Below are 27445 nucleotides of genomic sequence, written 5' to 3' on the forward strand. Positions count from 1 at the left end.
TAATTCTGAACTAATAATAATGAGCATGTACTCATTCTAAAATAACCAGTTTGGACTAATTTTTAAATCAAAGTAATTTAATAAACAGACATTATATAGTTAATTGAAATGCAGGTAGAATTCAGGTAGTACATACATTCTGCCTTGTTAGTGAAAAAAAAAAAAACAGCAAAAAACCTCAAGCCTGTGGTGTTTACTATTTCTTATGCAATTAGCCTCTATGAAATCCTATACATGCAACACTTCTATATTTAGAATGAACACCAAGGGTTTAGGATTAAAAAAAAAATACCTGAGGCAAAGACTTTAGAGACATTATCTGTTTAATAAATATGATTGTAAAAGCAATAAACAAGAGCAATTATACATTACACTACATAGTATTTAACCAAAAATACATCAAAAAAGTCATTTTAAAATTAGAAGTAGTTCCAATACTATAAGAAAACTTTCTTTTTTTTTTTTTTTTAAATTGGCTTCCTATAAAAATAAGTCGGCAAATGAGAGATTTCAATGCTCAGTTGGATTCCTGGAAAACACAGAACAGCTGCCAAGCACCCCATTGCTCTCAAAGTTGCTGTTTGGAACTTCTGAAAAAAAGCAAAGCAAACCTCTGCATTTTGGACAGTGAATCCAATTAAAAATAAGGCAAGGGAGAAAGTGTTGCGTGGGTGGTTCAGGGTAGAACATGCACAGTTTGCCTTCTGGGATTTTGGAAAACGTTGCAGTATCGGATTTTTAGCTTGCCCTGAATCTTAGCTTCCACATACATTCCTCCCTACACATTCCTCTGACCTTAAGCCCACCAAACTCCTTGTGTGTTTGCACCTGCGATTAGTGAGTAGGTAGGCACTTAGGTCCCTCCCATTTGTAGGCCCTCATTACTGCCTTCTCTTTGTGAGTCAGCCGGAATGGCCTAGTACAATGGTTCTCAAACATTAGTATGTATCAAAATCACTGGGAGAGCTCGTTAAAATAGATGGCTGGGCCCACTATCACTTAGCAATAGAGAACACCACTACTCATCCCCTAGAGTTTCTAATTCAGTGGGTATGGAGTATGGATCCAGAATCTGGATCTCTAACAAGCCCAAGTGATGGTGATATTGCTGATTCAGGTACCACACTTTGAGAACAACTGGCCAAGGTCATAAGAACAATGAGGTCCTCCTCTCTGAGCAGCACCTTGCCTCACTAATCTCCTACAGATGGGAGGAAGCTTTGAGGAGAGGCACATGAGGATCCTGGAGATGCTAGATCTCTAGCTGGCCATCTTTGGTCACTTTCCAAAATGCCAGGCATCTCATGTCTACCTCTATTTTTAATTAGGATTTACAGCCCATTCTTCCCTATGTCTTTCCATTCATTTATTTCTTCAACAAGTAATTTTCATACTACTACTCTAGGCAAGGCACTGTGCTAGAATAAGAGTGTTATTCCTTTTTCATACTTTTCTAATTAAAATGAATTGAACTGCAACTCTGAGGACTCCCTGTGCTGGTCTGAGTGAGCCTCTTTTGGTTTTCCAACACTTTGTCTTCCAGATTAAATTTGGGAGGCTCCAACTGAAGAGGATCAATGAGGATGTTTCCTATGAGATAGGAAGCCTGGCAGGTTGGGGATCAATTGAGTTCTACAAATAGGTGGCTGCCTCAGGCCTAGCCCATTTCCCAGATTCATATGGGGTATCCTCAACCATAAACATCTCTGCCTGATAAACATCTGACAGCAGCTTTGCTATTCTTTCTGTGCCTGAACTACATGAAGTCATGGACATCAGGATCTTTAGGACACCCTCATTATCACCAGGGCCTGGGTTATACACTGTTGGCTTAGGGACATAGCAAAGAAGGAGGCTGAGCATACTAAGAGGTTTATCAGAACTTCTTTCTCCTATAGTTTATAGTGGTCTCTGCCCAGTCGTAATACTAAAGGGGCCTCTGCTGAACAGGCTTTTGTCTCCCTCTTTCTCTGGGCCTTCTTTCATGATTACCCTGGGGAAAACTGGGGTTTCTTCATGCTTTGCGCCAATCTTTTTTGACAATCAGCTAACTTTTCTCCTTTATACAGACATAAATCTTTCCTTTAATGATATTACGATACTCAGAGGTCAGAGAGCACACATGAAATCACTGGGATCATCCTAAATAATCAAACTCTCACCCTAACGTAAGATAATTCCCCCATTTATTGTCTCAGACTGTTTGACACTCTTAAACACAAAGTCCATTAACCTGTTTCTCCTTCTAGTTAAAATCAGTTTTATTTCACAAACATTTCTATTCTATTGTGAGAGTGGAAATACCGGGTAACAGCAACCATCACAGGAGGAAACTGCCCTGCAAAACTGTCACACATTCAAAACATTTCTCACAAGAATCTTCTGGAATCAGATTGCACGAGATTTTCGTTAAGGTGTGAGAACACCACAATTCATCTCTATGCTTTCTTTTCCAAAGTTCATGGCCAGGTTTGAATTGCTTTGCATATATCAACTCTTTCACATACAGTTTGCAGGTGGGAAAAGGCGGGGATATTTGAAAAAGGCAGGTTCTAGAGGAAAAGACATACATGAAACTGAACCCTGCTGTGCAGGATGCAGTAAGGTCCATGGGCACAGAAGCTGGCATGCTTGGGAATGTACAAAACTGACAAAGGGCTCAGAAACTTGAGAGTGGTGGAGGCAGGGGCGGCAGAGGCCAGGCCAGTATTTAGGAAACATCAGGGTTAATGTCCAGAATCTAGCAATATGTTTGGGAAGAAAAATTAAGAACAGTTGAAGGACAACTTACTTGGGGTTTGGAAGGAAGACATTCAAAGATATCAACAGATCAGGGTCACACATGGATGACAAACAAATGTGAAGACAGGACAATGGGTAACTAATGGGATTCCATTTCCTACTGCAGTTGGGGCAGGAGTAGGGAAAGCTGCAAGGGGAGGCAATCATGGTGGAAAGAGGTGAACAGGAAACCAAGGTCCGTTTCTGACATGCTTTGCCTCCCTGCCTTCGTTATTCTACCAGCACAAAGGGATCTTCAACTCGCATCTTTGTTCCTGTGGCCACAGAGAGTGCAGAAAGCAGCCTCGTGGCCACTGCTGACCAACAGAGCTACCAAAGCTAACTTAGAAGGGAAATGACAATATGGAAAGTGGAACAGAGAAACAGCTCAGGGTTTCAAACTCCTGTGCATATCTTTGTGTCTTATGAAAGGAGCTGGGGTAGCTAATCCACCCATCAGCCTTTAATGCTAAAATAGCTGATAATCTGGAGCCAAGAATATTTCCAAAAATACATGCAGATTTCCTTGGCCTATATATGTTATGAATTTTCTACAAACACGACCGATCAGAAAAAAGAGAGAGGAGAAGAAGAAAGAGGGAGAGGGGAGTGTTTTCCATTAAAATAGAGCACCTGTACACTGCCCCTCCAGACATGTTCTCAGAGTATCATCCACATGCACAGGCTTAAAGCTAAAAACCCTTGTTGTCTGTGTCTGAAGAATTAAAAAGTCCCGATGCAGTGAGTGTTTGTTTGTTTGTTTGGATTTTGATTGTTTATATTTTATGTTTTGTTTTTGTTTTGTTTTTTTACTGGCGTCCTCCATTCAAACATTTACATAGGTAGGGATTTCTTTTGTGCTTTGATTCTCAGCAACTATGGAAATACTTCCTGGCAAAACAGGAAACAGAACAACAAAGGAAAGAAAAGAAACACAAAGTTAGTGGTCATGAAGGATGATGTACTTGACAAGAGCGAAATTCTTTCCTGATCAGCAGGTCGCCTGTAGCCTTTGGGGGTTTTCCTTAAATTGCATACTGTGCCCCAGCAGATCCCCGCTTTGGCGTTGAAGGCGGAGTGGCGTGTCTTGCTCTTTGCAATCGGAGAGATGAGTCACCAGGTTGAGTAGAAGGGGAGGGAGGGGAGGGTAAAGCTACTCTCCTAAGAGAAAACGTGTAACACTTACTCATTTAATGACACTGGAAAGGGAAAGGTGTCAGAGACTTTGCAATGTGCTGCGATATCTTCCTGGTGAAGGAGGAATTACTACTTTAATAAAGCAAGTAGAGGCTGTGCTTCATACCCTACGGAAATGCAGCTGAGAACCAAATGATCCCAAAACATGCACTTAGAAGCTTTAGGAATGAGTAGACAGGGTGAATGCCTCTCTGGACTTGAAGATAGAAAAGGCTTTTATTCTTTTTAACCCCAAGCAATTACACATTTATTACCTTGTCTCCTCAAATAAAAGAAAGTGCACTGTGAAAATTGGACACCAGATGTGACTGCAGTTATCATTATCTATGATAGGAACCAGTCACTGCATTTAAATTTCCCCTTAACACAGCCACAGACCTTTCCCATATTCATTTAAAGAGGGTTATGTTTCCATTTACATACTCATTGTTTTCCAAGTAAGATTAAAAATTGTATGTAAAGGCCTTCTAGGTCTTTATCACATTAGAGTGGAGCATGAATGGTTATATAATAATTTATTCACTGTTGCTAGCAATGCAGGATCTAAATGTAAACATATAAGGCTTCAACTCCTAACGCCAACAGACAGGAGGAACCAAAGAGAGAAATGGATCAGCAATAGTGGCTTCATGGGTTTGCCTAGCTTCCTGGAAAATTGCTTCTGCAACAAATAGCAGAATTTAGCAAGTGAACGTCAGATTCTCTATACCTCATTGTTGGATTCCCGTGCCTACTTCACAGGCAGAGAGAGCACCAATGAAATATGACAAAGTCCATTTGACAACTTCTGGTAAGGGACAGTCAAAAAAGAGGAAGAAATTTGCTAATCTGCTCTGTAATAGTCTCACCCACCAGTGGTCTCTCTCAGGATTGCTCCACTCCCTGGATGTCTGCAAACTTTATGCCTCTTGTCCTCAATCTTAGGTTCCAAATCTCCTGAGGGAAAGTTCCTAGACTACCAATAGATGTAAAAAAAAAAATTCCCCGGATGATCAGGCTGGCCACTCTCATTATGTCACTCCTCTACCGGTGTTCCGGAGCAGTCTGCCCTCCTTAGGGCTGTATCCAGTTGAGGTTACCACGTTTCATTCTAGTCAATACATATCGTGTCCTGCAAACCCTGCCCTGCCCTCTGGTCCACCAGCCCTAGCCTCTGAGGCCTCTCCTTCTTATACACTATTAAAGCAAATGCTTTTCTGTTTGCCCATAAACATATAACATTTTAACATTTTAAGCCCAATATTTTAGGGAGGGTTTTGCAAAAGGAGGAATAAACTAATGAGAGAAAAAAACTAGATAGAAGCAAGAGGTTTGTTTGTTTTTCCCCCATCCCAATGAGAGGAAGCAGGGAAAAAGCCATCTTAGCTGTTTCTCTCAGGGCTGTTAGAGCAGAAGAAAGTGGTTATGTCAAGCCAGAAAGGGGTTAGAGAGAGAGTCAGCCATTGCCTACTCAGCTGAACAGCTGGTGGCTACTGGGAATCATTTACCTATGAGCTGGGATTCCACCTTCTCATCTATAAGCTGGCCAGGCCTCCTTAGTTCAGTCTGAGGGACATTGGGCCTGCTTTCAGAGTGACTGACTGGACTGATCATCTCTTGTTCTTTCTCATTCTGCATCTGGGCATAAACATTAATCCCCGGGATCTTCCTAAAATATTAATAGAAACCATCACTGCTGTGCACATCACTGTAACACATGCTTCTGAACCTGTCAGGGAGAAGGAAGAGGTCAGGGGTGGGGGGACGTGGAGGGAGGGACACGCACCTTTTAAACTTGTAGATGACGAACACCGCCAGCCCCACAAACACCACTGAGAGCAGCATCAGCATGGCAGATCCACTGTGGGTTGGAGTGAGGTCCACCAGGGGGGCTGGGGAGGGGAAACAGAGCAGAGAAAAATGAGTAGAGAACTGGGCAGGTGAGACACTATGAGAGGTTCAAATGGTTCACACGCAAGCATGGTAAGTCCCGGAAAACCATGTGAAGTATACACACAAGAAGCATGTCACATGACTGACATGGGATGCATCTAAGCCCACCCCTACTCCCACCCCAAATGTTCCTGCTCTGCAGCAAAGCAATGAAAACTACAGACCCCAGGGCCAGGCTGTCTGTATTCAAGTCCCACTCTAAGTAGCTATGTGGTCTTGGGCAAGTTGCTTCACCTTAATGTACCTTATGTGGTAAAATAATAACAATGGTATATACTTCACTGGGTTCTTATGAGGATTAAGTGAGCTAATGTATGTCAAGCAGTGAGAAAAGTGCCAAGCACATAGTAAGTCACGTAATTACTAGATTTCATTTCTACTGCTGCTAGTATTATTATCAATCAATATTTATAACAATATAATAATTGTATTTTATTATACTCTGAGTGTAAACTTTTTCCACAAAGCAAAACAGATTGCCACTAAAACCACCTGCAGGAATATATTTGTGAATTCAACCACCCCCTCACCCCTACTCCAGTAGTTGTCATGTGAGAAAAATAATTGGAAAGTTGTCATACGTGAGAGAAAGAAAAGCAAAGTGATGGAGCATGCTTGTGTTTCTGTACACAGGAAACTGATGGCCAAGTGAATATTTCACAAGGCCAGCCGCTGACATGCTGAAGGAGGGATATGCCACCTGGCTGTCTCAACAATTTCCCAAAAGCTCTGACAGCCCTCACCAAGATGCTCCAGCCTCTCAAATACAGTGAGAGTTTTTCTCCCAGACAAAACAGAAGCCTCTGCCTCCATAAAAGAGTCTCCCTCCCTGAGTTTCGCCTTAAAGCGCAGTCTGGAAAACACTTCTCTCCACCTGTACACCGTCTGCCATCTCACAGTCAAACCTGTTGTACCTGTAGACTTTGCAATTAATTTCTATCCTCTTAAAAGCTGACATTTTGCAAACGTAGCGTAGCTCACGCATAAAAGACAAGCCACATGTACTCCAGGGAAGCCTTGGTGCTGACCTTTACCTTCCATCAACTTAAGCAAACCCTGATACCCAGAAATACAGGTGACCTTTAATCGCCATTTTCTGTGGTTTTCTCTGGTGTGAGCTGAGAGGGCAATGTTCTAGTCACCCAGGTAAAAAAGTTCAACAATAAGTGACTATAACACTGACGGTCTCAGACAAGATTCTCAGTTGCTTCTGCTCTATTTTTTTCAGGATTACATCTCAGCCACTCTGTATCGATACTGGAAAGCATATTGCATCTAATCACATAGTTTTGGTGAAAAATGAAAATAGTCATTTCAGGAGAGTTGGCTTTCAGGAGGCACTGAATATAAGGAACCCCCCACTATTTTCTCTCCCCTGTAAGTCAAGCATCACCTCAGTTTTGAAATGGGAGTATGTGAGTTTGTGTGTAAAGATGAGGTGGGGGGGTGTCCCACTGACGTGAAACATCCAAGGCAAATTTTCTTTTGGTTCAAAATTAGGAAAGAAAGCTCTCAGTACCATTGGTAGAGACGTCCAGAAATCCTTCAGAACTCACCGTGCAACTGGTAGGATGTCATCAGGGGAAGAGAACACCTTCCATTTGTCATAGACATTATCACAATTGATTTTCACAAATGGAAGGCAGTGATTATGATCCCATTAAACAGATAGCAATGAAGTTCTCATTGGTTAGCATTGTTTTAAAAGGACTTAGAACTTACTAGTAAACGGAAGAACTAAGACTTGAACCCGAATCATCATATACGCACGTGCACACACACACACACACACACACACACACGCTTTCTATATACTCAATCCTGGGCTAATTTCAGTAAAATATATATTTCTGAGGATGGGGATTAGGACTAAGACTATAGCACAAGAAGCAAATTAACAACTGGCACAAGTTAAAATATTAAGTTTTAAAAGGAGCAGTAGGGATAATAAATCATGTACTCTTAAGTTTGGAAGACAGGTATATGTACACATATATGCATACGTGTGTATATGTGTATGGATATGTGTGCATGCAACCACACACACACACACACACACACACACACACACACACACACACAGAGAATACAGAAATGAAGCCTCTTGTACCTACCACCCAGCTTCAACAACCATCAACCGACAGCCAATCTTATTTTATCCAGTTCCCACAACCTCCAACCACTGGATTATTTTGAAGTAAATCTTGGAAAACCTATAATTTAACCACCTGTAACTCTAAAAGATCTCTCTCTCTCTCTCTCTCTCTCTCTCATTATTATCACAATACCATCATCACATCAAGGAAATTATATTAGGAAGATGTTTTAAAGGCAATCTTCTAACACAAATCCTTCATTTTTCAGGGAACAATGGAGGCTCAAAGAGGGGCCACAGATGATTGGAATGGTTAGAGGTTGAAATAAAGCTAAACTTTTCACTCCCAGCTAAATGCTCTTTCAGCATAACCAGAATACCAGTGATATGAAGCAACTAAGAATACTGAGCTTGCTTGAAAAGGTTGACATTTGAAATAAATGGAAAACTAAGAGAGAAAATTACTTTGTCCAAGCTGTCAGCAACACAGAAAGCAAACTCGCATATGCATGCATGCGCGCCACACACACACACACACACACAAATGAACCTTTTCCCTTCTCTTTCCTTCCTCCTATCTCTCCCCATCCCCAGGTTAAGTCTTTCAATTCTAAATCATTTACACTTAAATCATCATTCTTCAACAAGCAGCATTAACACTGTTAAGTAATTAGCATATTATTCTGGGAAAATGAACTTCCGTATCCCAGTTCTAAAATGTGTGTTATCCTTTCGCCCTCCCCATCTCTGCATCAGTCAGTCACTTCTCAGAGGCAGGAAGCAGGAAGCAGGAAGCAGTCAGCAGCAGTGGCCAGAGACTGACTACCACTGCCCTCTGTGTTCTGTGGGTGGCTTCTGTTTGCTGATCTGTGCCTGACTATAAACAGACCTATTATTGCTCCACACAACAGCAGCTGCATTTCTTAGTTTGCCCAACACTTCGGTGCATTTGTGTGTGTTTTGCTGAGGAATGGAAACTTGTGATAAATGGGCTTTAGCTTGTTGTATGGAATTAGCATACATTAATCCCTTTCCAGTTGCAGCTTAAACAAGGTAGACGTGTAGGAAAAGTGCTGAGCAGTTTTTTGCCATTATTCATGCACAAAGTAAAACATGGATACAAGCAGTTCTTCCAAGTGACTCAACATTTCTAAGCCTGCGTACTTGCACATATCATTTCTAAAATCCTTTGAGGAGTTTGGAAATGCATTGAATTTTTATATTTTATTCACGAGGACCTGGGATGATAATAATGGGAACACTTACAATAATAACAACAATTTTCTTGTGAAAAGTGATTGCCATGTAGTAAGTGCTAAATAAGTGGTTATAGTAGTATGTATGAGAACAAATTCAAAATTCCACCTTTGGGGTTCAGAAATGATATGATCCCTTTTCAGAATCAGACCTGGCTCCGTCACTTATAGATTAAGTGACTTATATTAAATCTCAGTTTCCTCATCTGCAAAATGGAGATGAAACTAGTGTTTGGTCTAGAAAGTCGTGAGATTAAAATGAGATGGAATTTATAAAGCACTGTCATAGTATTTGGGACAGACTGCATGCCCAATATTTCTAACCTTGTCATTTTAATGCTATCGTATTTCTGAAAGTGTATTCTTCTACAGAAAAAAAATCCTGAAAACTGATGACAGTTCTATGGTGAGATAATTTGGGGCAATGATATATACAACATTCCTCATGTGGAGATTCACAATGTACGTCAGTATCTTAAAGGGACACAGCAGCCCTTGCAGAAAAGAACACATTTAACTTTACCATAGTCTTTCATAAACTCATTTGACCACAGACCCTTTGCAGAACTAGGTTCCATGTAACACTCTAGGAAATGCCTCTCCCCAGGCACTGCTTTCCCTGTTGCTGCAGTTTTTTCGTTTTATTTTGTTTTTAGATGAAATCTTGCTTTGTCACCCAGACTGGAGTGCAGTGGCACGATCTCGATTCACTGCAACCTTCTCCTGTGTTCAATCAATTCTCCTGCCTCAGCCTCTCAAGTAGCTGAGATTTCAGGTACCCGCCACCACGCATGGCTAATATTTTTTTTTTTGTACTTTTAGTAGAGTTTGGGTTTCACCATGTTGGCCAGCCTGGTCTTGAACCCTAACCTTGAGCGATCCACCTGCTTTGGCCTCCCAAAGTGCTGGGATTACAGGTGTGAGCCATCACACCCTGCCCCCCTTGCTGCAGTTTTGCCCTTTGCTTGGTTTATCTCCAAGTTTTAAGGTCAATAACATGGTAGCATCACCCAGTGAAGCCATGTAGAATAATCTTATTGTTGTCCAGTGTTCACTTTCATTCTATCAAAAGGACTTTCCTGGAGAACTGCTACTTGCACTATGACCCCGAAACTTTCAACTCTAATTCTAATCCAAGAGAGTTAGTGTTGTCAGGATGTTGCAGAAGTAATTTACCATACCTTGATTTTCTTTTTTCCTCTCCTGACCCCAAAGTAGATCAATTCAGGTTTGAGTAACATGCCTTGAATATCACGAAATCCATGTGGTCTGAAATATTTTTTAAGAATTACAGTGATATGGGAATAGCACAGAGAAAGTTTATGCAGAATGCAGAATGGGCAGAAAGGCTTCTATTTACAGAGAACTCTTGGTTGTCCAATGGGCCTTTCCTCCATTTAGAAACAAATCCAATCATGAGAGTCTTAAAGTTTGCTACAATATTGGTATAAAGCCACAAGACTGCAGACCAGACTAGGTGGGAATTTCCAGGGAAGTCTCTTGTTAAAGTAGCCAATTGGGAGGCCATTAGACTGAAGCAGCTCTGGAGTCCTGGGTTCCTATGTAAGCAAACCAAAATCCAAGTAAACAGTCATATTCTAGGAAAACGAAACTTAAGCTTAATCAATTAGAAACCACTAACTAAAATGTAATGAAGGACTTTCTACTAGAATGATCCAAAGAAGGCTATTGCTCTGTTTTAACCAATCAAATATTTTCTTTGCCTAGCTTTCATCTTCACCCCATAAAAGCTTCATGCCTTTTAGGGAGCCTTAAATCAACTGTGGTCTGGTGCTAACTGATTAATGAATCATTATTTGCTCAAATAAACTCTTCAACATTTTAATGCGTCTCAGTTTATCCTTTAGTAGCTCTAATGACTAGTGAAGCATTGTTTCTGAATTTAAACTGAGGGTGAGTCTTCAGTAATATCCAGTGACAGGGAGTTGAGGTCACTTAGCCAAGTAATGACAAACATCAGTAACTCCAAGAGCAAGCATCATCATAATAGACAAGAAGAGAAGAATGACTTGGTTTTCTAGGGTTGGAAGGTGATGATTCCTGGCTATTATGTGAAATATTCCTCAAAGTGTAGTTTACGGACTACCTGAATCAGAATTACTTGGAGCACTTGTGAGAATATTGCTTCCTAGGCTTCACTTGAAAAAAATATGTATAGTCCAAAAAAACTTAGCCGGATATGGTGGCGGGCACCTGTAGTCCCAGCTACTCAGGAGGCTGAGACAGGAGAATAGCATGAACCCGGGAGGTAGAGCTTGCAGTGAGCCGAGATTGCGCCACTGCACTCGAGCCTGAGGGACACAGCGAGAATCTGTCTCAAAAAAAAGAAAAAAAAATGTAGTCTTTGAGAGTAGGTCTCCAAAATCCATATATGTGACAAGGTACACGGGTAATTATTATGTATAACAGTTTGAGAATACTGCATAGCAGGCCCCGTTATTCTCACTTATAAAACTTCCAGTCCTGTCTTTAGGGCATGCCTGACTTTTATATTCTCTGGATCACTAAAACAAAGCAAAAATACCGCCCCCCCCCACACACACACACACAAATGTGCCCCTTTGCTGTTGATAGTAGCTCAATCTGGTGATGACTCCAGAAGAAAGTTTTTTAAACTACCTAAAAGTATCTCAAATCTCCCCTAAGTGAGCAGTCAGCCTCATGTAGATATGGATTACATTGCTGGCTCAATCTTCTACCCTTCTCTGTGTCTAAGCCTTGTGCAATGAGTTTGAAACTTGTCTCACCAAGAGGTAAAATCTGTTTCTTCATGCCTTGAATCTGAGCTATCATTATAATCTGCATGTGGCAATGGAATGCAATGGAAGCAATGGTGTGCCTCTGCTTTTTCTCTTGGAATTCTACCACTGCCATGTGTGAGCAAGCCTAGAACAGTCAAAGGATGAAAGGCCATGTAGAAGCCAGGTTAATTATTCTAACCAAGGCACGCTAGAGCAGCCTGCAGGCAGCTGACCCATAACATGTGAGACAGACCAGCCAAGATCAGCAGAGCTCCCTAACCAACAACCCATAGCTAATTGCAGACAGACAAGTGAACATAGATAAGACTAGATGCATAAGCAATAATAAACGCTTACTATTAAGCTACTGAACTTCTAGGTGGTTTGTTACATAGCAACAGCTTATTTACTTTCCTCAAAAGTCTCTTTCAATTGGCTAAACATTCAATTGTCAATTATTACCTTTGGGCTCCACATTAGCCAATTTTTGGTATAGACTTCTATCCCCACTCTCAGGGTGGCAGAGTAAAAGTAAGAAGACCATACATATTATTTTTGAAGATAAAGACACTTTAAGAATGAAAGGGGGTGCTATTAAAGCTTACGCTGATACAGCATAGATAACCCAGGACAGTCCTGATCACTCTAGGTATAAGACATTTGGTGTCTAAAGGGTAGCTTGTCCTATGTTCTGGCATCTTCTCTGTATTTTACATGTGTTATGCTTCCCCTTTCTTTCACTTTTTTTTTTTAACTGATTTCTCTTGACTATCTGCCTTGCCTTCCCCTGGGAAACCATTTCTGATGCATGTTTGTGCCCGTTTCTGTTCATCTGACTGTTCCTTGCTGACCATTCTCTGACCAAGAGTTTCCATACATATCCTCTAGCCTGGCTAACTCAGTCTAGTTACCCTATGGTAATTTCAGCCCCTTTTATGGTCTCCCGTAATCTCAGAAGAAAAAAAAATAGTGAAGAAATAATTTATTAGAAGCTAGACCAGGCATGGTGGCTCATGCCTGCAATCTCAATGCTTTGGGAGGCTGAAGTGGGTGAATCTCCTGAGGCCAAGAGTTTGAGATCAACCTGGTCAACATAGCAACACCCTGTCTCTACAGAAAATAAAAATATTAATTGGGTGTGGTGGTGCGTGCCTGTAGTCCTAGCTACTCTAGAGGCTGAGGCAGGCAGATCTCTTGAGCCCAGGAGTTTAAGGCTGTAGTGAGCTATGATGTGCCATTGCTCTCCAGACTGGATCACAGAACTAGATCCTGTGTCTAAAAAAAGCCAACGAGTAACCTCATTGCTGCACCCTGATAGGTAGATGAAAATATCACATTTAATCATATTGTGGGGAGGGATATATTTAGATATATACCTACATGATAAATCCTAACACCATAATGATTAAATAACTATGAAAAGTCACTGGGTCTATGTATCTGTGAAACTACCCAATTACTTGAAGATAAAAAAAATATATTTATTTTGGGGGAAAAATAAAAGGAAGAAAACTATTGGTACCACGGCTTTACTTAAAGAAGACTTGTAAATGATTACTATGTAGATAATACGGTGACCAGAAATTAAAGAGACAGATAAACTTCTTGGCTGTGGAAGAATTTCATCAGTACTAATTTCATCCCTAAATGGAAAATGTTATTGCAACAATTTACTTCTCTTTACAGTTCAGAGTTCCACAACTCCTATTTGGCATCTGCATCCATAATGTTGTGGCTTAGATTATACTGTAGGTTTCTAAAGCTTCTTGACGAATGGTAATTCTCCCTTCAAGTGGAAAGTCTTTTTCTCAATGTGAAACTGTAGTGCAGAATTCATAATGTATCACGACCTAGGTTGAAATTTGAAGTTTCTTATTCCCTCCCAAATTTACTCATAACACATCCAGTGGTAGCAACCGAAGCCTGGAAATATTAATTCTCTAATATCTCTGTGATAACATCTTTTTATTACACCTGCAAAAGAAATTAAACCAGTCAGCAGCAGCCATAGAGGCCAAGATAACACAAGATAACAGTTTTATTAAAAAACCCACACATACACTTGACAAAGGACAGTTTTCCTAAACTGAGCAGCTTAAATAAGGCAACTGATAGACAGACAGGAGGGGATGGAAGCAATGTTCCTGTGTATCATTTTTGTCATGTTTTTTATTTAACTTGAGGTTTGAGGCTCTTCCTTTGATAAATATTAACCCTTTACCATTTTTATCACATGTATCCAGAACTCCAGATGAACAGTTTCCAAACTGGAAAGCCCAGGATACGGCAACCTCTGAATTCTGAAATATGTACAGAAATATAGTGAAATGTAGCTGTATCATTTTATGCTCACACTGGCCCATGCACAGCATCTAGATAATATTATTTGTTTAACTCTCATAAAACTCATGGCTGTTCAATTACATCTGCCATTAAGATTCCAGTTCACACTTTAATCATGTTTCAAATGCTTCATGGCCACAGCTCTTGGCTGGCCTTTGTCATTCATCTAGATTATGGATTTAATATGCCCCAGATTCAGGGGTATGTTTCATTTTCTCCCCCTCACTCACTGTCATTTGCCCATTCTGCCAATTAGGTAAGCTCCAAATATTCCAAGAAATTAGATTTTAATGTTTATTACTAATTTCCTCCTGTACTTAATATCACAGGCTCTTCTTGTTTAATTCATGCTTCTGTTTTAGTGGATGCCTTGAGTTGTAAATCAGATTTATTACTGGAGATAGTCGTTCACCTTTCCTTGTTATGCAGATGGATTTCTGTCTGTGAAAGGCTGGTGAACAGTGGTTGCTGAGACTGGTGATGAGGCCACCATCATAAGCATCATTAGGGGGAGCTTGCTAAAAATGAAGATTCCTGGCTCCTTGGGATTCTTCACTCTGTGTGGTGAGGCTTGGAAAATCTCTATTTTTATAAAACATCCTAAGTTAATTGCAATGTAAAGTCACGTTTGAGAACAACTGCTATTTATAGCAGATATCTCCCATCCTGAGTTGGAAAGAGTTTTCTAACTATGGGGTGAGGTTTCACGTATCTCAAATGCTTTGAGGGAACTAGTCAGCTCCCTGACTTTGTACTTGGAGCAGAAGTCCCACCACCCAAATTGCAGTTCATTTGCCCAGTACGTAACTCTTACGAAGTGCAAATAATCCCTAAAGGGTTGTTATTTGCTATTCAGGAAGTATCCATCTAGTTAGGCTTTTGCCTTCCCAAATAAAAGGTCAGTGTTGCCCCTTGCTTACCCTCTTTTTACTTTCTGTTCTCATGGAAAACCTTACCTATTCTGCCTTAGAAGAGTCAACAGGTTTTCAGGTCATTCCCCACTCCCTCCTTCTCCCCACCAAATAAAAGGACTAAATTGACTCATGACCCAGGGTTCTCATGAGAACAAAGATACAGGGTTTGATAGAGCTTGAAATATTTCAACCAGCAATTAAGGCTTTAACGTATCACCTGTCAGTAGATTCCCCTCACCTGATTATCTGCTATGACATGGTAAACTAAAGCTCATAGTTGAATGTATATTCTGGTCCTGGTCTTCTCACCTGAGTTTCCACTCCCCATTTCCAGCTTCCTGCTGGGGTTTTTCACTTATATGTTTGAGGACATCCAACCTAACATGAACCACCAGATTTATCTTCTTTGACAACCAAAAAAAAAAAAAAAGCTCCTCCTCCCAGGTCTCTATCTCAACTAAATAAAATTACCATATCTTGCAACTTGAGTTGTAAATTTCTGTGTGTTAAAAAGAGAAATGATAATGGAGTTTTACCCAAACCTATTATTAAAGGAAAAAAAAAACACCAAAATCCTTCTAGCAGCCTTTTTTTTTTTTTTCATTTTCCAAATTCATTATACCTTATAATCTCAAATTTGCATTGATAAAACTTCTTTTTTTTTTCTTTTTCTGTTTGAGATGGAGTCTCGCTCTGTCGCCCAGGCTAGAGTGCACTGGCGCAATCTCCGCTCACTGCAAGCTCCGCCTCCTGGGTTCATGCCATTCTCCTGCCTCAGCCTCCTGAGTAGCTAGGACTACAGGCACCGTCCACCACGCCTGGCTAATTTTTTTTTGTATTTTTAGTAGATACGGGTTTTCACCGTGATCGCCAGGATGGTCCTGAATTCCTGACCTCGTGATCCACCCGCCTCAGCCTCCCAAAGTGCTGGGATTACAGGCGTGAGCCACCACACCCAGCATAAAATTTCTTCATTAGCACACAATGGATGATGGAAAACAAAGTTTATAATATACCAGCATATTATTTTTCCTGAAATGTATCCCTCTCCCTCTGCTCATAATTTTACCCTCAGTAAATATACTAATTATGAATATTTGAGGGTACATATCTAGAAGCCCCAATCCATGTCAGACAACACATAATTTTATACAGAAACCATATAATCCCACCTTTTTGTGCCTTTGTGCCACCTGGCCTCTCAACCTGCAATGCTTATTTGCTCTCTTTTTGGTGAATTCCTATTCAACCTTAAAGACTCGACTTTATTGAATCTTCTGCATAGAATATCTTTTCATTCTCCTCATGTAGAATTTAGTAAAGTCTCATTCAACTAGTATTTGTGCCTCAGGTCTAGCTAGCTCGGTGTGAGTGAGGGCCCTCACTCATCTCATATCCCCTGATAAACTATAGGTTTAAAGGAATAATTGCAATGTAAGGCATAGAGTCATGTGAAGAATAAGATGATAAATCTGAAATGGATCCTGCCCTTGAGTAAATTTCAAGTTACTAGAGGCAATGAGAAAACTACTGGCATTTTAGGGATATTTTGTTAACAGCTCAGGTTTGTTTTTCCACAAGTAACTCTATGGATCAAATGGTTTGCGATGGATTCAGAGCCTTCCAGATTCTTGCTAGAAAACCTCTCTCTAAAATGTCATCATAGCTGTTTTATGTTTTTGTTTCTGTTTTGAGATGGAGTCTCAATCTGTTGCCCAGGCTGGAGTGCAGTGGCACGATCTCAGCTCACTGCGACCTCTGCCTCCTAGGTTGAAGTGATTCTTGTGCCTCAGCCTCCCGAGTAGCTGGGACTACAGCTGCATGCCACCATGCCTGGCGAATTTTTGTAATTTTGACATAGATGGGATTTCACCATGTTGGTCAGGCTAGTCTCGAACTCCTGACCTCAGGTGATCCACCCACCTCATGCTCCCAAAGTGCTGGTATTACAGGCATGAGCCAGTGCATCCAGCCCATTATTGTTTTTAAGACATATGATACATAAGGCCAGGGCAATTGCATACATGAGAGATGGAGAGGACAAGGGAGGCATCACAAAAGATGTGAAGAAGGTTTAGCTGGTTTGTTAAGGTGAAGAGGGTGTAGTCCAAGGTGTGTGACCACGAGCTATGACATTAAGTGAAGCTGCTCTGATACTGAAACCTTGTCTTCCAGCAGCCACAGCAATAAGATAAGGACCAGTGATTCAGTCTCTCCTGGTAACAGTCTCCTGCCAGTCCTTCTCCCATTCTCTCTCAGATCTCTCATTCTGGGACATAGAACCCCAGGAAGGATGGGTCCAATTTTCTTTCAGCTGCCCACTCCCCACAATGTGTATATAAACAATTACAATGTGTATTTAAAGAACACCTGCCGGGGCCGGGCGCAGTGTCTAGCCTGTAATCCTAGCACTTTGGGAGGCTGAGGTGGGTGGATCACAAGGTCAGGAGATGGAGACCATGGTGAAACCCAGTCTCTACTGAAAATACATAACATTAGTTGGGCGTGGTGGCAGACTCCTCTAGTCCCAGCTACTCGGGAGGCTGAGGCAGGAGAATGGCGTGAACCCAGAAGGTAGAGTTTGCAGTGAGCTGAGATCGCACCACTGCACTCCAGCCTGGGCGACAAAGTGAGACTCTGTCTCAAAAAAAAAAAAACAAAAACAAAAACAAAAAAACAGAGATTCCCTAGATTCCCTAGATGCTTATTGTATAAATGAATGCAAATCTCCACTCACCGGTTATTTGAAAAGAAGTAGCATGTCTTGGAGACAGGTTCACAAATGAATAAACTGAATAAACTGGATCTGAAGGTTAACTGCAGGAATGGGATTTTAAATATATCTCTGCAAGCTATAAATTATGCATATAATTATTTATAAAAACAATATTTGTTAAGCACTTGATATGTGTAAGTTATTTGCTAGGTATAAGGATGAAGATGATATAAAGATATATGAAGAAGATGATATAAAGATATGATCACAAGAAATTAAATAGGAGTGATTCAAAAGGTGATGGTAATGATCATTATCATCATCAGACAGATAGAGATCTAAAAATCCATGTGATTTCAGACAAGGGGAAGATGTTGTCTAGGCAAATGTCTCTGGAAAGATGTCATGCAAATTTGGCATTGAGCTGAGCCTTTTTAAAGTACAGGTAGACAAGGGGAAATAGGTGAAGAAGTGGGGAGAAATATTCCAATCCGGAACATCATGAATAGAGGTACCCTTTGGTCAAGACAGCAGTGCTTCCAGTCTAACACTAGCTTGATTGCTTTCTATTCCCTTTTCCACCTCTTTGTATTGTTTTTGCAACATCATAGCCTTTGTTTGCTAAACATGGATGCCAGCTGCCATCAGGTACTAAAAGTCAAAGGGAGCCACTCAGGCCATAACCCTCCCTCAACCTTCTGGATAACATGCTTTTCGTTTTCCCTTATTCTCATACAGGGTTAAGTCTCTCCTTTCTGCAAAGAGAATTTCAGAAACATACCTGTCAGGAGTGGTTAGACCCTTAAGAAAAACTGCCTGAAAACCAAGAAGCATAGGAATGGCTAGGAACAAAACGAGGACTACATTCAAAATTTAGCTCAGCTTAGATGCCACAGTTAATGAATTCCCAAATGGAACATGTTGGTGGGTGGGGAGCAAACACACTCCAGTCTCTAATGACATTCAGGTATCTGCAAATGCTTTCCTTGTGTTCCCATAAAAGCAAATAGGGAACTGAATTTGAAAACCAAAATTAGGCTAGCAAATTCTTGAAAAGAGACAGTTCTTTTTCCTTGGAGACAAACCAAATTATGCATTTGCTTCTCTCACCAACAACATACTCTGGCTCAAACATTTTTAAAAGAAGGCTGCTGAACATCTGCTGAGCAATTAATGGGATGCAGCAGCATGTTGTAATGGTCCCTGGGAAGGTATTAGCAATCCTGCTTATGAGACATGAAATGTTGCTAACAATGGTTCTTCCTTTTTTTTTTCCTTTGAATTTTTATTTTCCCCGGCCTACAGGGGGGATGAGAGAAAGAGAAATAGAGCTGAGGAGGAAGTTCTGCATCTAATACTCCTCCCCACTGTTTCTCTCTCTCTTTTTTTTTTCAGGCTTCCTTCTCCTTCTCTTCCTAGCCACCCAAATATTCATGTGTTAATTTCAACCTAATAAAAGCAATTGTGGTGGCTCATGCCTGTAATCCCAGCACTTTGGGAGGCTGAGGCAGACAGATCACTTGAGCTCAGGAGTTCGAGACCAGCCTGGGCAACATGGTGAAACCCTGTCTTTACCAAAAACACAAAAAATCTTAGCTAGGCATCGTGGCGTGAATCTATGGTCCCAGCTACTTGGGAGGCTGAGGAGGGAGGATGGCTTGAGCCCAGGGGACAGACGTTGCAGTGAGCCGAGATCACACCACTGCACTCCAGCCTGGGGGACTGGGTGAGACCCCATCTCAAAAAAAAAAAAAAAAAAAAAAAAAAAGAAACAAAACTGTGGTAAGTGTCTCAGCCCACTGATACCCTACCAAAGTGCCAAGCTTTCCATGAGTGAAAGGGGAATCCCCTGCACTGTTTTTTTGTATATGTAGGGTCTACTACCCTATTCAAATGGTTTTTTTTGCTTTTTTTCTTTTAATCAGGTAGCTAGAGGTAACTTAGGAGCAATCACCAACAGGAAACAGATCCCAGATCCCTCACATATTTTACTTCCTTATCACAATTGTTGTTGCAGTTGACAGGTGTGTCTTTTGCATATGAAAATCGAGCCCTGAGTGACTGTGTTCCTGTAGACCCTGACAGCTCTAATGCGTTATGACCAGCATAGCCAAACTTAGTATACCAACAGTTTCCAAGACAAAGTTTCCAGTTTTTCCATTAACCCAGGAAATTATCTTTGTTTACTTACCAAACTGGAGCTAATTTTCCACATATACATCTATATCTACTCCAGTTGCTGAACTAGCCAGGACAGCAAACTCAATAATGCCAGTGGATCAGGTTTGGAATTACATAGCCGAAAGACCCTACTATCAAAACTAACAGGAAAGATTTCTACGATGGTTGGAAGTCAAATAATTTTCTCACTCTCTCGAAATTGGTCCAGGCTAAGATTGGGCTTTTACTTGGAAATGGACTTTTTTTTTTTTTCCTTTGGTGACTTTGTGTTACACACACCTATATTGCAAGGGGTTCTTCATATCTCAGTGTGCATATCTGGGTCCCCAAATTATACCTCCCTTTTGCCAGTCCTTCTTCTCAGGAATCTCAGTCCTGCTTCCGAAACTCCTAGTTATATAATAAACTACAAACATGAATTGAAAACATTTTTCAGTTCTTCCAACTTTGCATTATCTTTTGCAATCTGGAGTTTTTACCAGTGGGATTAACGTCTCATGGTTATCAGGAATTGACTTCCTTTCCCACAGGGAGCTATAAATCCAAGGACCTTTGGATGCCTTTGCTGTATTCAGTTTTTCTGGCCAAGCCTACTGGCCAAACCAGTCTCAGCTAATTACCCACTTTTTGATCTCAATATTTCAGCTTGATCCCAGCTCTAAACCATTTGTCACTGAAGAAAGTGTTCTTAAGTAACATTTAAAATAAGATTTCCTTTTTTTTTTTTACAACCCACTTCTCCCTAAAGTTAAATATGGTAACATATCAATCTTTTAAATTGTTTTAAATTCGCACATAACAATTATACATATTCATGGGGTACATAGTGATGCTGAGATACATAAGCATAGTGATCAGATCGGGGTAATTAACACATCCATCATCTCAATCATTTATCATTTCTTTGTGGCGGGAACATTCACTATCTTCCAAAACGATCTGAACCATCATTAGAGCATAATGCAATAATCGTTAAATAAAAACCAGACACAGATGGAAGAGAAGTATGGAAGGAAGAAAAAGAGTGAAATGTGAGTGGCCTCCAGAATTGAAGAATGGGAGAAGTAGGGTTAGTTCCAGGCCTAGCTTGACCTCCAATGCTCTCCTGTTCAACAGAGGGAGGCACTGTTTTCTGATACATCAAGCCTAAAGATAGTGTTCATTCAAAGGCTGCTTATGCTGTAAAAGCAAATTTTGCATCACGAAGGATAGAAAAGTTGGCCACATCCCTTCAAACCCAGACCTCAGTATGGCTTAGTTGTTTTAATTTCTAAACTCAAAGGGAACAAGTAGTGGCTGATGAAGTTCAGTCAGCTACCTAAACAGGCTCGATGGTCTGATTAGATTAAATAAATCAGTGAATCTTTTTTAACCGATGTTCAATGGTTACTTTCTATTCAGTTGACAACATTTGTCAGTGGCTCGGCTATCAGGATGACTATAACTCTTGTTTCTGGAATCATTCTCCCATACAACTAGTCACGTGTGCCTCTGCCATGTGCTAACCCCACTCACCAAACACCAAAGCTCAACATTCTGGGTAGGAAAGGGCCAGTCAAGACCACCAAATGCCCTAAGTTGGTCTTTTCTTCAGATAATTTTCACCAGCATATGATTCAGAAAGCGGCTTTGACCAACAATAGTAGTTTATGAGGGCGGAGACTCTATCCCCAGTGTTGACAACATTGCTTGGCCCAGTGTAGGCAGGCACTCAGTAAGTGTCTGTTCAATGGATGTGTTAGGATGACAAGATGCAGAATAGGAATTGAGCCCTACTCAATCCTCCTGCTCCTTACAGTCATCTTTTTCAAGGGATGCTCTGAATCATACTTCTGTTCAAAGGTCTCGATGGCTTCCCAGACCTTTGATGGCTTACTCGCTAAAGTAAGTAAAAACGGTGCACCCTGGCACGTTTTCACCCTCCACACCTCCATATCCCATGCTGAGTAACAGTGACTTTAAATAGTGGGATTGAAAAAACAACAAGAACAATAAAATCTTCCATGAAATCCAATAAAGAAAAAATATAAAATCCAAGAGGGTGAGAGGTCAGTGGTCAGCCTGCTTGGCCTTCCGCTAGACCTAGCAGTGCCTCGTGAAATCTCCAGGAAACCAGAGTATGGTGCTGGTAATAGCTACTTTTTATCCTCATTTATTTATTCAGCATGCCCAGAGCCCTTTAGGCTTTACTTCCTTGGTGCTTAGAATGACCTCCTGCATTTAATCCTATCCATCCTTTCAGGTTCTTCCTCGAAACCACTACTCCATGAAACAATACTGTATCATTTTGACAGGATATAACTCATCTCTGCTTTAAATTTCTTATACAGCTTTAGTTGCTAATAACAATAAAAATGAATTTTACAGCTATCTTTCAGACACTATGCTAAGTGCGTTACCTGAATTAACTTAGTCTTCACACAATCCCACTGGCAGAGATGCTATTACCATCTCTGAGACACACAGAAGTTAAATGTCTTTCCCAGGATTACATAGTCAGTAACAAAGCCAAGATGGAAACCAATGTTCTGACTGGAAAAAAAGAATCCAAGTGCTTAAATATGTTACATAGTCTCTCTCTATATAAGCATGTATGCAGTTTGCTCACTGACTACTCTCCGCTGCCTGTTCTTCCCGTCCCACAGTACCACTGCCATTGCTACACCGAACTTCCCCACACCACAACCAGGGTATAAGTTCTATGAAGACGAAGACCACTTTTCACAGGTGTTTGTACGCCATGGAGCACCAGCATGGTACTCTGCAAAAAAAAGTACTCAATAAACATTGTTAATTTATTATTAATATATCACAACAATATCTGTTCCTAAGTGCTTGTGTTATCATTGAAAACTATTCTAAGCTACTTGTGTTATCATCTATTCTAAGTTACTTGTGTTGTCATTGAAAACTCTCCATCAGCTTAGAAGGAGGATCCGCCGTCCTCACCACCACCTTTTCAGGTGAAGAGATGGAAGCTCAATGACATTAAGTAAATTGTAAGATCCTGACCAATTCCAGGTTCAGTTCCTGGGTATGGCCCTGTACCACTCCCAAGTTCCTGCTATCTCTACTGCGTTACATTATCCCTGAAACTTAAAGAAAGCAAATGATTTGTAATATGAATATGTTGAAAATAAGACTTTGCAGAAAGACCCCCACAAATGTATTTGTTAATGTTATTTTCAAGATTTCTGATGAGATAAATGAAGCATGCTTTCATGTGAGATGTATCTAAGCGGTTCACTGACAGTTTTTGCCAGAGACTAAGTATAAAATACTACCTTCTCACTGGGTCACCCAAGTTGGAGTGCAGTGGCGTGATCTCGGCTCACTGCAGCCTCTGCCTCCCAGGTTCAAGCGATTCTCCTGCCTCAGCCTCTCAAGGAGCTGGGACTACAGGCATGTGCCACCACGCCTGGCTATATTTTGTATTTTTAGTACAGATGGGGTTTTACCATGTTGGTCAGACTGATCTCAAACACCTGACCTCAAGTGATTCACCCACCTCAGTCTCCCAAAGTGCTGGGATCACAGGCGTGAGCCACTGAGCCCAGCCAAAAGTGTCACCTTTTTCTGTTGTTTAACTGGTTCTCCACTGAGGCAGAAACACCAAGCAAGACAACATTCAAGATCTGATGACTGATCTGATTTCTGACTAGCACTGTTACCATCTAGCCTTTTTATGAGGAAGGAAGCACAGACTGGGATTCCCTTTGCCAGAGCCACCAGCCAGAACCCAGGGACATGGACACTGACCTGCTGTTAAGTGAGCAGCGTGGACGAAGACTCGGACTCCTGGCTTCAGCTCGAAGTGTACTGAGTTTTGGTTGAGCTTGTGGATCAGCAATTCTGATATCTGAAAAAAGAAGCATAGTTAGTGCCACCAAAAGTGTTACACAGATTATAAACCAATAAGCTTAGAAATATTTACTATTTTCACTAAGGCATCACAATATTATACCCATGAGTTATATAAATAAGGTTTATATTAATTCCAGAATATGCAGATACAATTATTTTTAAGCATGACCTGTCTTTACGTGCTAATTGCTACAAAATAGGAGAAACTGTTAGTGAATGAAAATAATTACACTCTTTAAAAATTATTCTGAATGATCTTAGAAAATTTACCCCTAGTCTTTTGAGAGAACATTTGTTATGCATAAGGACTTAAAAGAAGTATATACAATTTACACATTCTGATAAGATTCATATATATTCATTTTACTTCCATTCTATTTCCCAAACCATGTGATTTTCACAAAACACTTTATGAATATTTATTGTATGGTAAATATAGTTCTGCTAAAATGTACAATTGAAACAAAGTACAGCTATAATGTAAGTAACAAATTGGCTAACCTTTATTTCATGCTTATAAATATTATCTAAACTGTACCTCAGGCTGATACACGGGTACTGGGCAGACCCATGGAAGTCTGGACTATGAAATATTTAACCCCAAGCATGGGACAAATAACTTCATTTGGGTAGAAATAGTGTAAGGTAAGGTTTTATGGATGAGGTAAACCTGTTTGTCTGTTTAGAGTAGAAAACCTAGCTCCATTTGCTGTTTCCTTTATAATTTTGAGGAATTTCTGAAAAGTTACGGGGATAACAACATCCCTATTATTTTATTATTATTATTATTTGAGACAGAGTCTCACTCTGTCACCAGGCTAGAGTGCAGTGGCACAATCTTGGCTCACTGCAACCTCTGCCTCCCGGGTTCAAGTGATTCTCCTGCCTCAGCCTCCTGAGTAGCTGGGACTACAGGCGTAAGCCAACACACCCAGCTAATTTTGTATTTTTAGTAGAGACGGGATTTCACCATGTTGGCCAGGATGGTCTTGATCTCTTGACCTTGTGATTAGCCCTCCTCAGCCTCCCAAAGTGCTAGGATTACAGGTGTGAGCCACCGCGCCCGGCCCACTCCTACTATTTTTATCTGGTCTGCTAGCCTTATTTTTAATATTCTAATAATCAATTTACTATTTTACTTAACATGTTATTTAAGTCTAATTAGATGCTTTCTGACCATCATTCTGCTAATTAAATTCTTAATTTTTTCCCTTTTCTATTTGTTGAGTTTTATTTACTCCAGTGAGTTGCCAAAATAACACCTTTAATCCCTTTATTTGTTAAGCAGGGCCTGATGGCTTAGTTTGGAAGCAGAGAGTCACCTGCAGAAGCCCCTGATTGGTGATAGAACTGAACTGCCCCACAGATAAGCTTCTCTCCTGAACAACAGGAACAGAGGATGACCATCACTGCCCAGTTGTTGAGCATCTGGGATCCAGTGCAAACCCAGCCTTTCAAATGTCATAATTTAGCAAACAATGCAGAAAAACAAGATTGTGAAAAAAGTATGCTGAAAACAAAAACAACTTTATTCTGTATATTAGGCTACTTCCTTTCTTGGGTGCTGGGAATCATCCAGAATGATCCAGGTGTACAGAAGTGGATTTCTGGCCGGGCACGGTGGCTCACTTTGGGAGGCTGAGGTGAGTGGATCACTTGTGTTCAGGAGTTCAAGACCAGCATGGACAACATGGTGAAACCCCGTCTCTACTAAAACTACAAAAAATTAGCCAGGCATGGTGGTGCACACCTGTACTCCCAGTTACTCGGGAGGCTGAAGCCGGAAAATCACTTGAACCCAGGAGGCAGACATTGCAGTGAGCCAAGATCATGCCACTCACTGCACTCCAGCCTGGGAGACGGAGTAAAACTCTGACTCAAAAAAAAAAAAAAAAAAAGAGGGGAGGAGGATGAGGAGGAGGAGGAAGGGGAAGAGAAGGAGGGGGAGTGGGAGGGGGAAGGAGAGAGGGAAGGAGAAGCAGAAGGAGAAGTGGAAAAGTGGATTTCTAACACAGATTGCATAGAATGGTTTTCCTCTCTGTTCTTATCTTTTAATTGGCAGTCTTTGTCGGAATCAGACAGTGGAATTTTTAGAGGTCTATCACAAAGGTTTTGGCTATGAAATACACACACATACATGCACACACACAGATACAGAATTGCAGAAAAATATTTTTTATTCAAATATGAAAGACCTGTCAAAAGTAATTAAGGAATTAGACTGTTTTGCCAAATCTATCATATGGACTAAAGGGAAGTGGGAGAAAGACTCTCCACTTTCCACTTTCAACTAGGTGCAGCCATATTTGTTTTTTTTTCTTTTCTTTTTTTTTTTTTTTGAGATGAAGTCGGAGTCTGGCTGTTGTCGCCCAGGCTGGAGTGCAATGGCGCAATCTCGGCTCACTGCAACCTCTGCCTCCTGGGTTCAAGTGATTCTCCTGCCTCAGCCTCCTGAGTAGCTGGGATTATGGGCGCCTGCCACTATGCCCAGCTACATTTTTTTTTTTTTTTTTTTTTTTTGTATTTTTAGTAGACGTGGTGTTTCACCATGTTGGCCAGGCTGGTCTCTAACTCCTGACCTCATGTGATCCTGATCTGCCCGCCTTGGCCTCCCAAAGTGCTGGGATTACAGGTGTGAGCCACCACACCTGGCCGCAATATTTGTTTCTTATCACTGAGAATGTTTTCTCTTCAAGTGAGAGATACAATTAGCTAAACCAGAAAATGGAGTTTATCAAAATACCATATTTTTATTTATAATCTCCAGGAAAGATCCTTGTGAAAATAATTAACTACTTGGTTTTTTTTTGGTTTATAACATTGTTTCATTGGCTCTATCTGTATCACTTACAAAATTTTAAGAAGGAAATTTAAATTTAAAAATTATCTGGTAACAGAAAGTACGTTTCATATATTTAACTTGCATCAAAGGACATTCAACAATGAACACATGCTTTGTGAGAAAAAATTTGCATAAGAAACAAAACTAAATGAAATTTACATTGCATATAAGAATAATCTCAATTAGGACCATGTGCTTTTCTACTGAAATAAATGAGTATGAAACTGTTGACAGATTTTGACAATATTATGTTTTCCACACCACTTGTACAAGTGTTTATCCTGTGTTTTTTCAAACGATTACAAGTTGTTACGTATATTCTAAAGTGTATTATATATGCTGTGAACACTATTTTGGTAAAGTTGCTTATTTCTTACTATCTTTTCTAGCAGAGTACATCTTAGGTGTCAGTGCTGGCATCTTCAATGGAAAGGAACATGGAGCTTAAAGGAAATACCAAAGTTTATTCAGTTAATATTTGAAGAGTTGAGACTAGACTTTAGCTTTGTTTGACTCCTAATCCTAAAGTATCTCATTAAAAATATTTTCCTTGAACAAGCTG

The 27445-nt window shown here is 40.5% G+C and overlaps 1 protein-coding gene across 6 annotated transcripts in view; it reads right to left on the minus strand.

Annotated features, from left to right (window-relative positions):
* Positions 1–305: 305 nt before the first annotated feature.
* The window catches only part of SORCS1 (sortilin related VPS10 domain containing receptor 1), a 591779-nt gene continuing 564639 nt past the window's right edge, over positions 306–27445 (minus strand). For 2 of the 6 annotated variants that reach the window (XM_045361489.2, XM_074002673.1), the window contains 4 exons: positions 23937–24036; positions 5744–5849; positions 5466–5626; positions 306–3672 (listed from right to left, as the gene is read on the minus strand). In XM_045361489.2, the coding sequence (XP_045217424.2) occupies positions 3608–3672; positions 5466–5626; positions 5744–5849; positions 23937–24036 (432 nt within the window). In that variant the 3' untranslated portion in view covers positions 306–3607. Of the gene's footprint in view, positions 3943–5465; positions 5627–5743; positions 5850–23936; positions 24037–27445 lie in introns of all 6 variants that reach the window. The other 4 variants (XM_065521387.1, XM_005566382.4, XM_005566385.4 and 1 more) reach the window with 4 other exon arrangements.

Source organism: Macaca fascicularis, chromosome 9 (assembly GCF_037993035.2).
Source record: "Macaca fascicularis isolate 582-1 chromosome 9, T2T-MFA8v1.1".
In the NCBI taxonomy this organism is placed as follows: domain Eukaryota; kingdom Metazoa; phylum Chordata; class Mammalia; order Primates; family Cercopithecidae; genus Macaca; species Macaca fascicularis.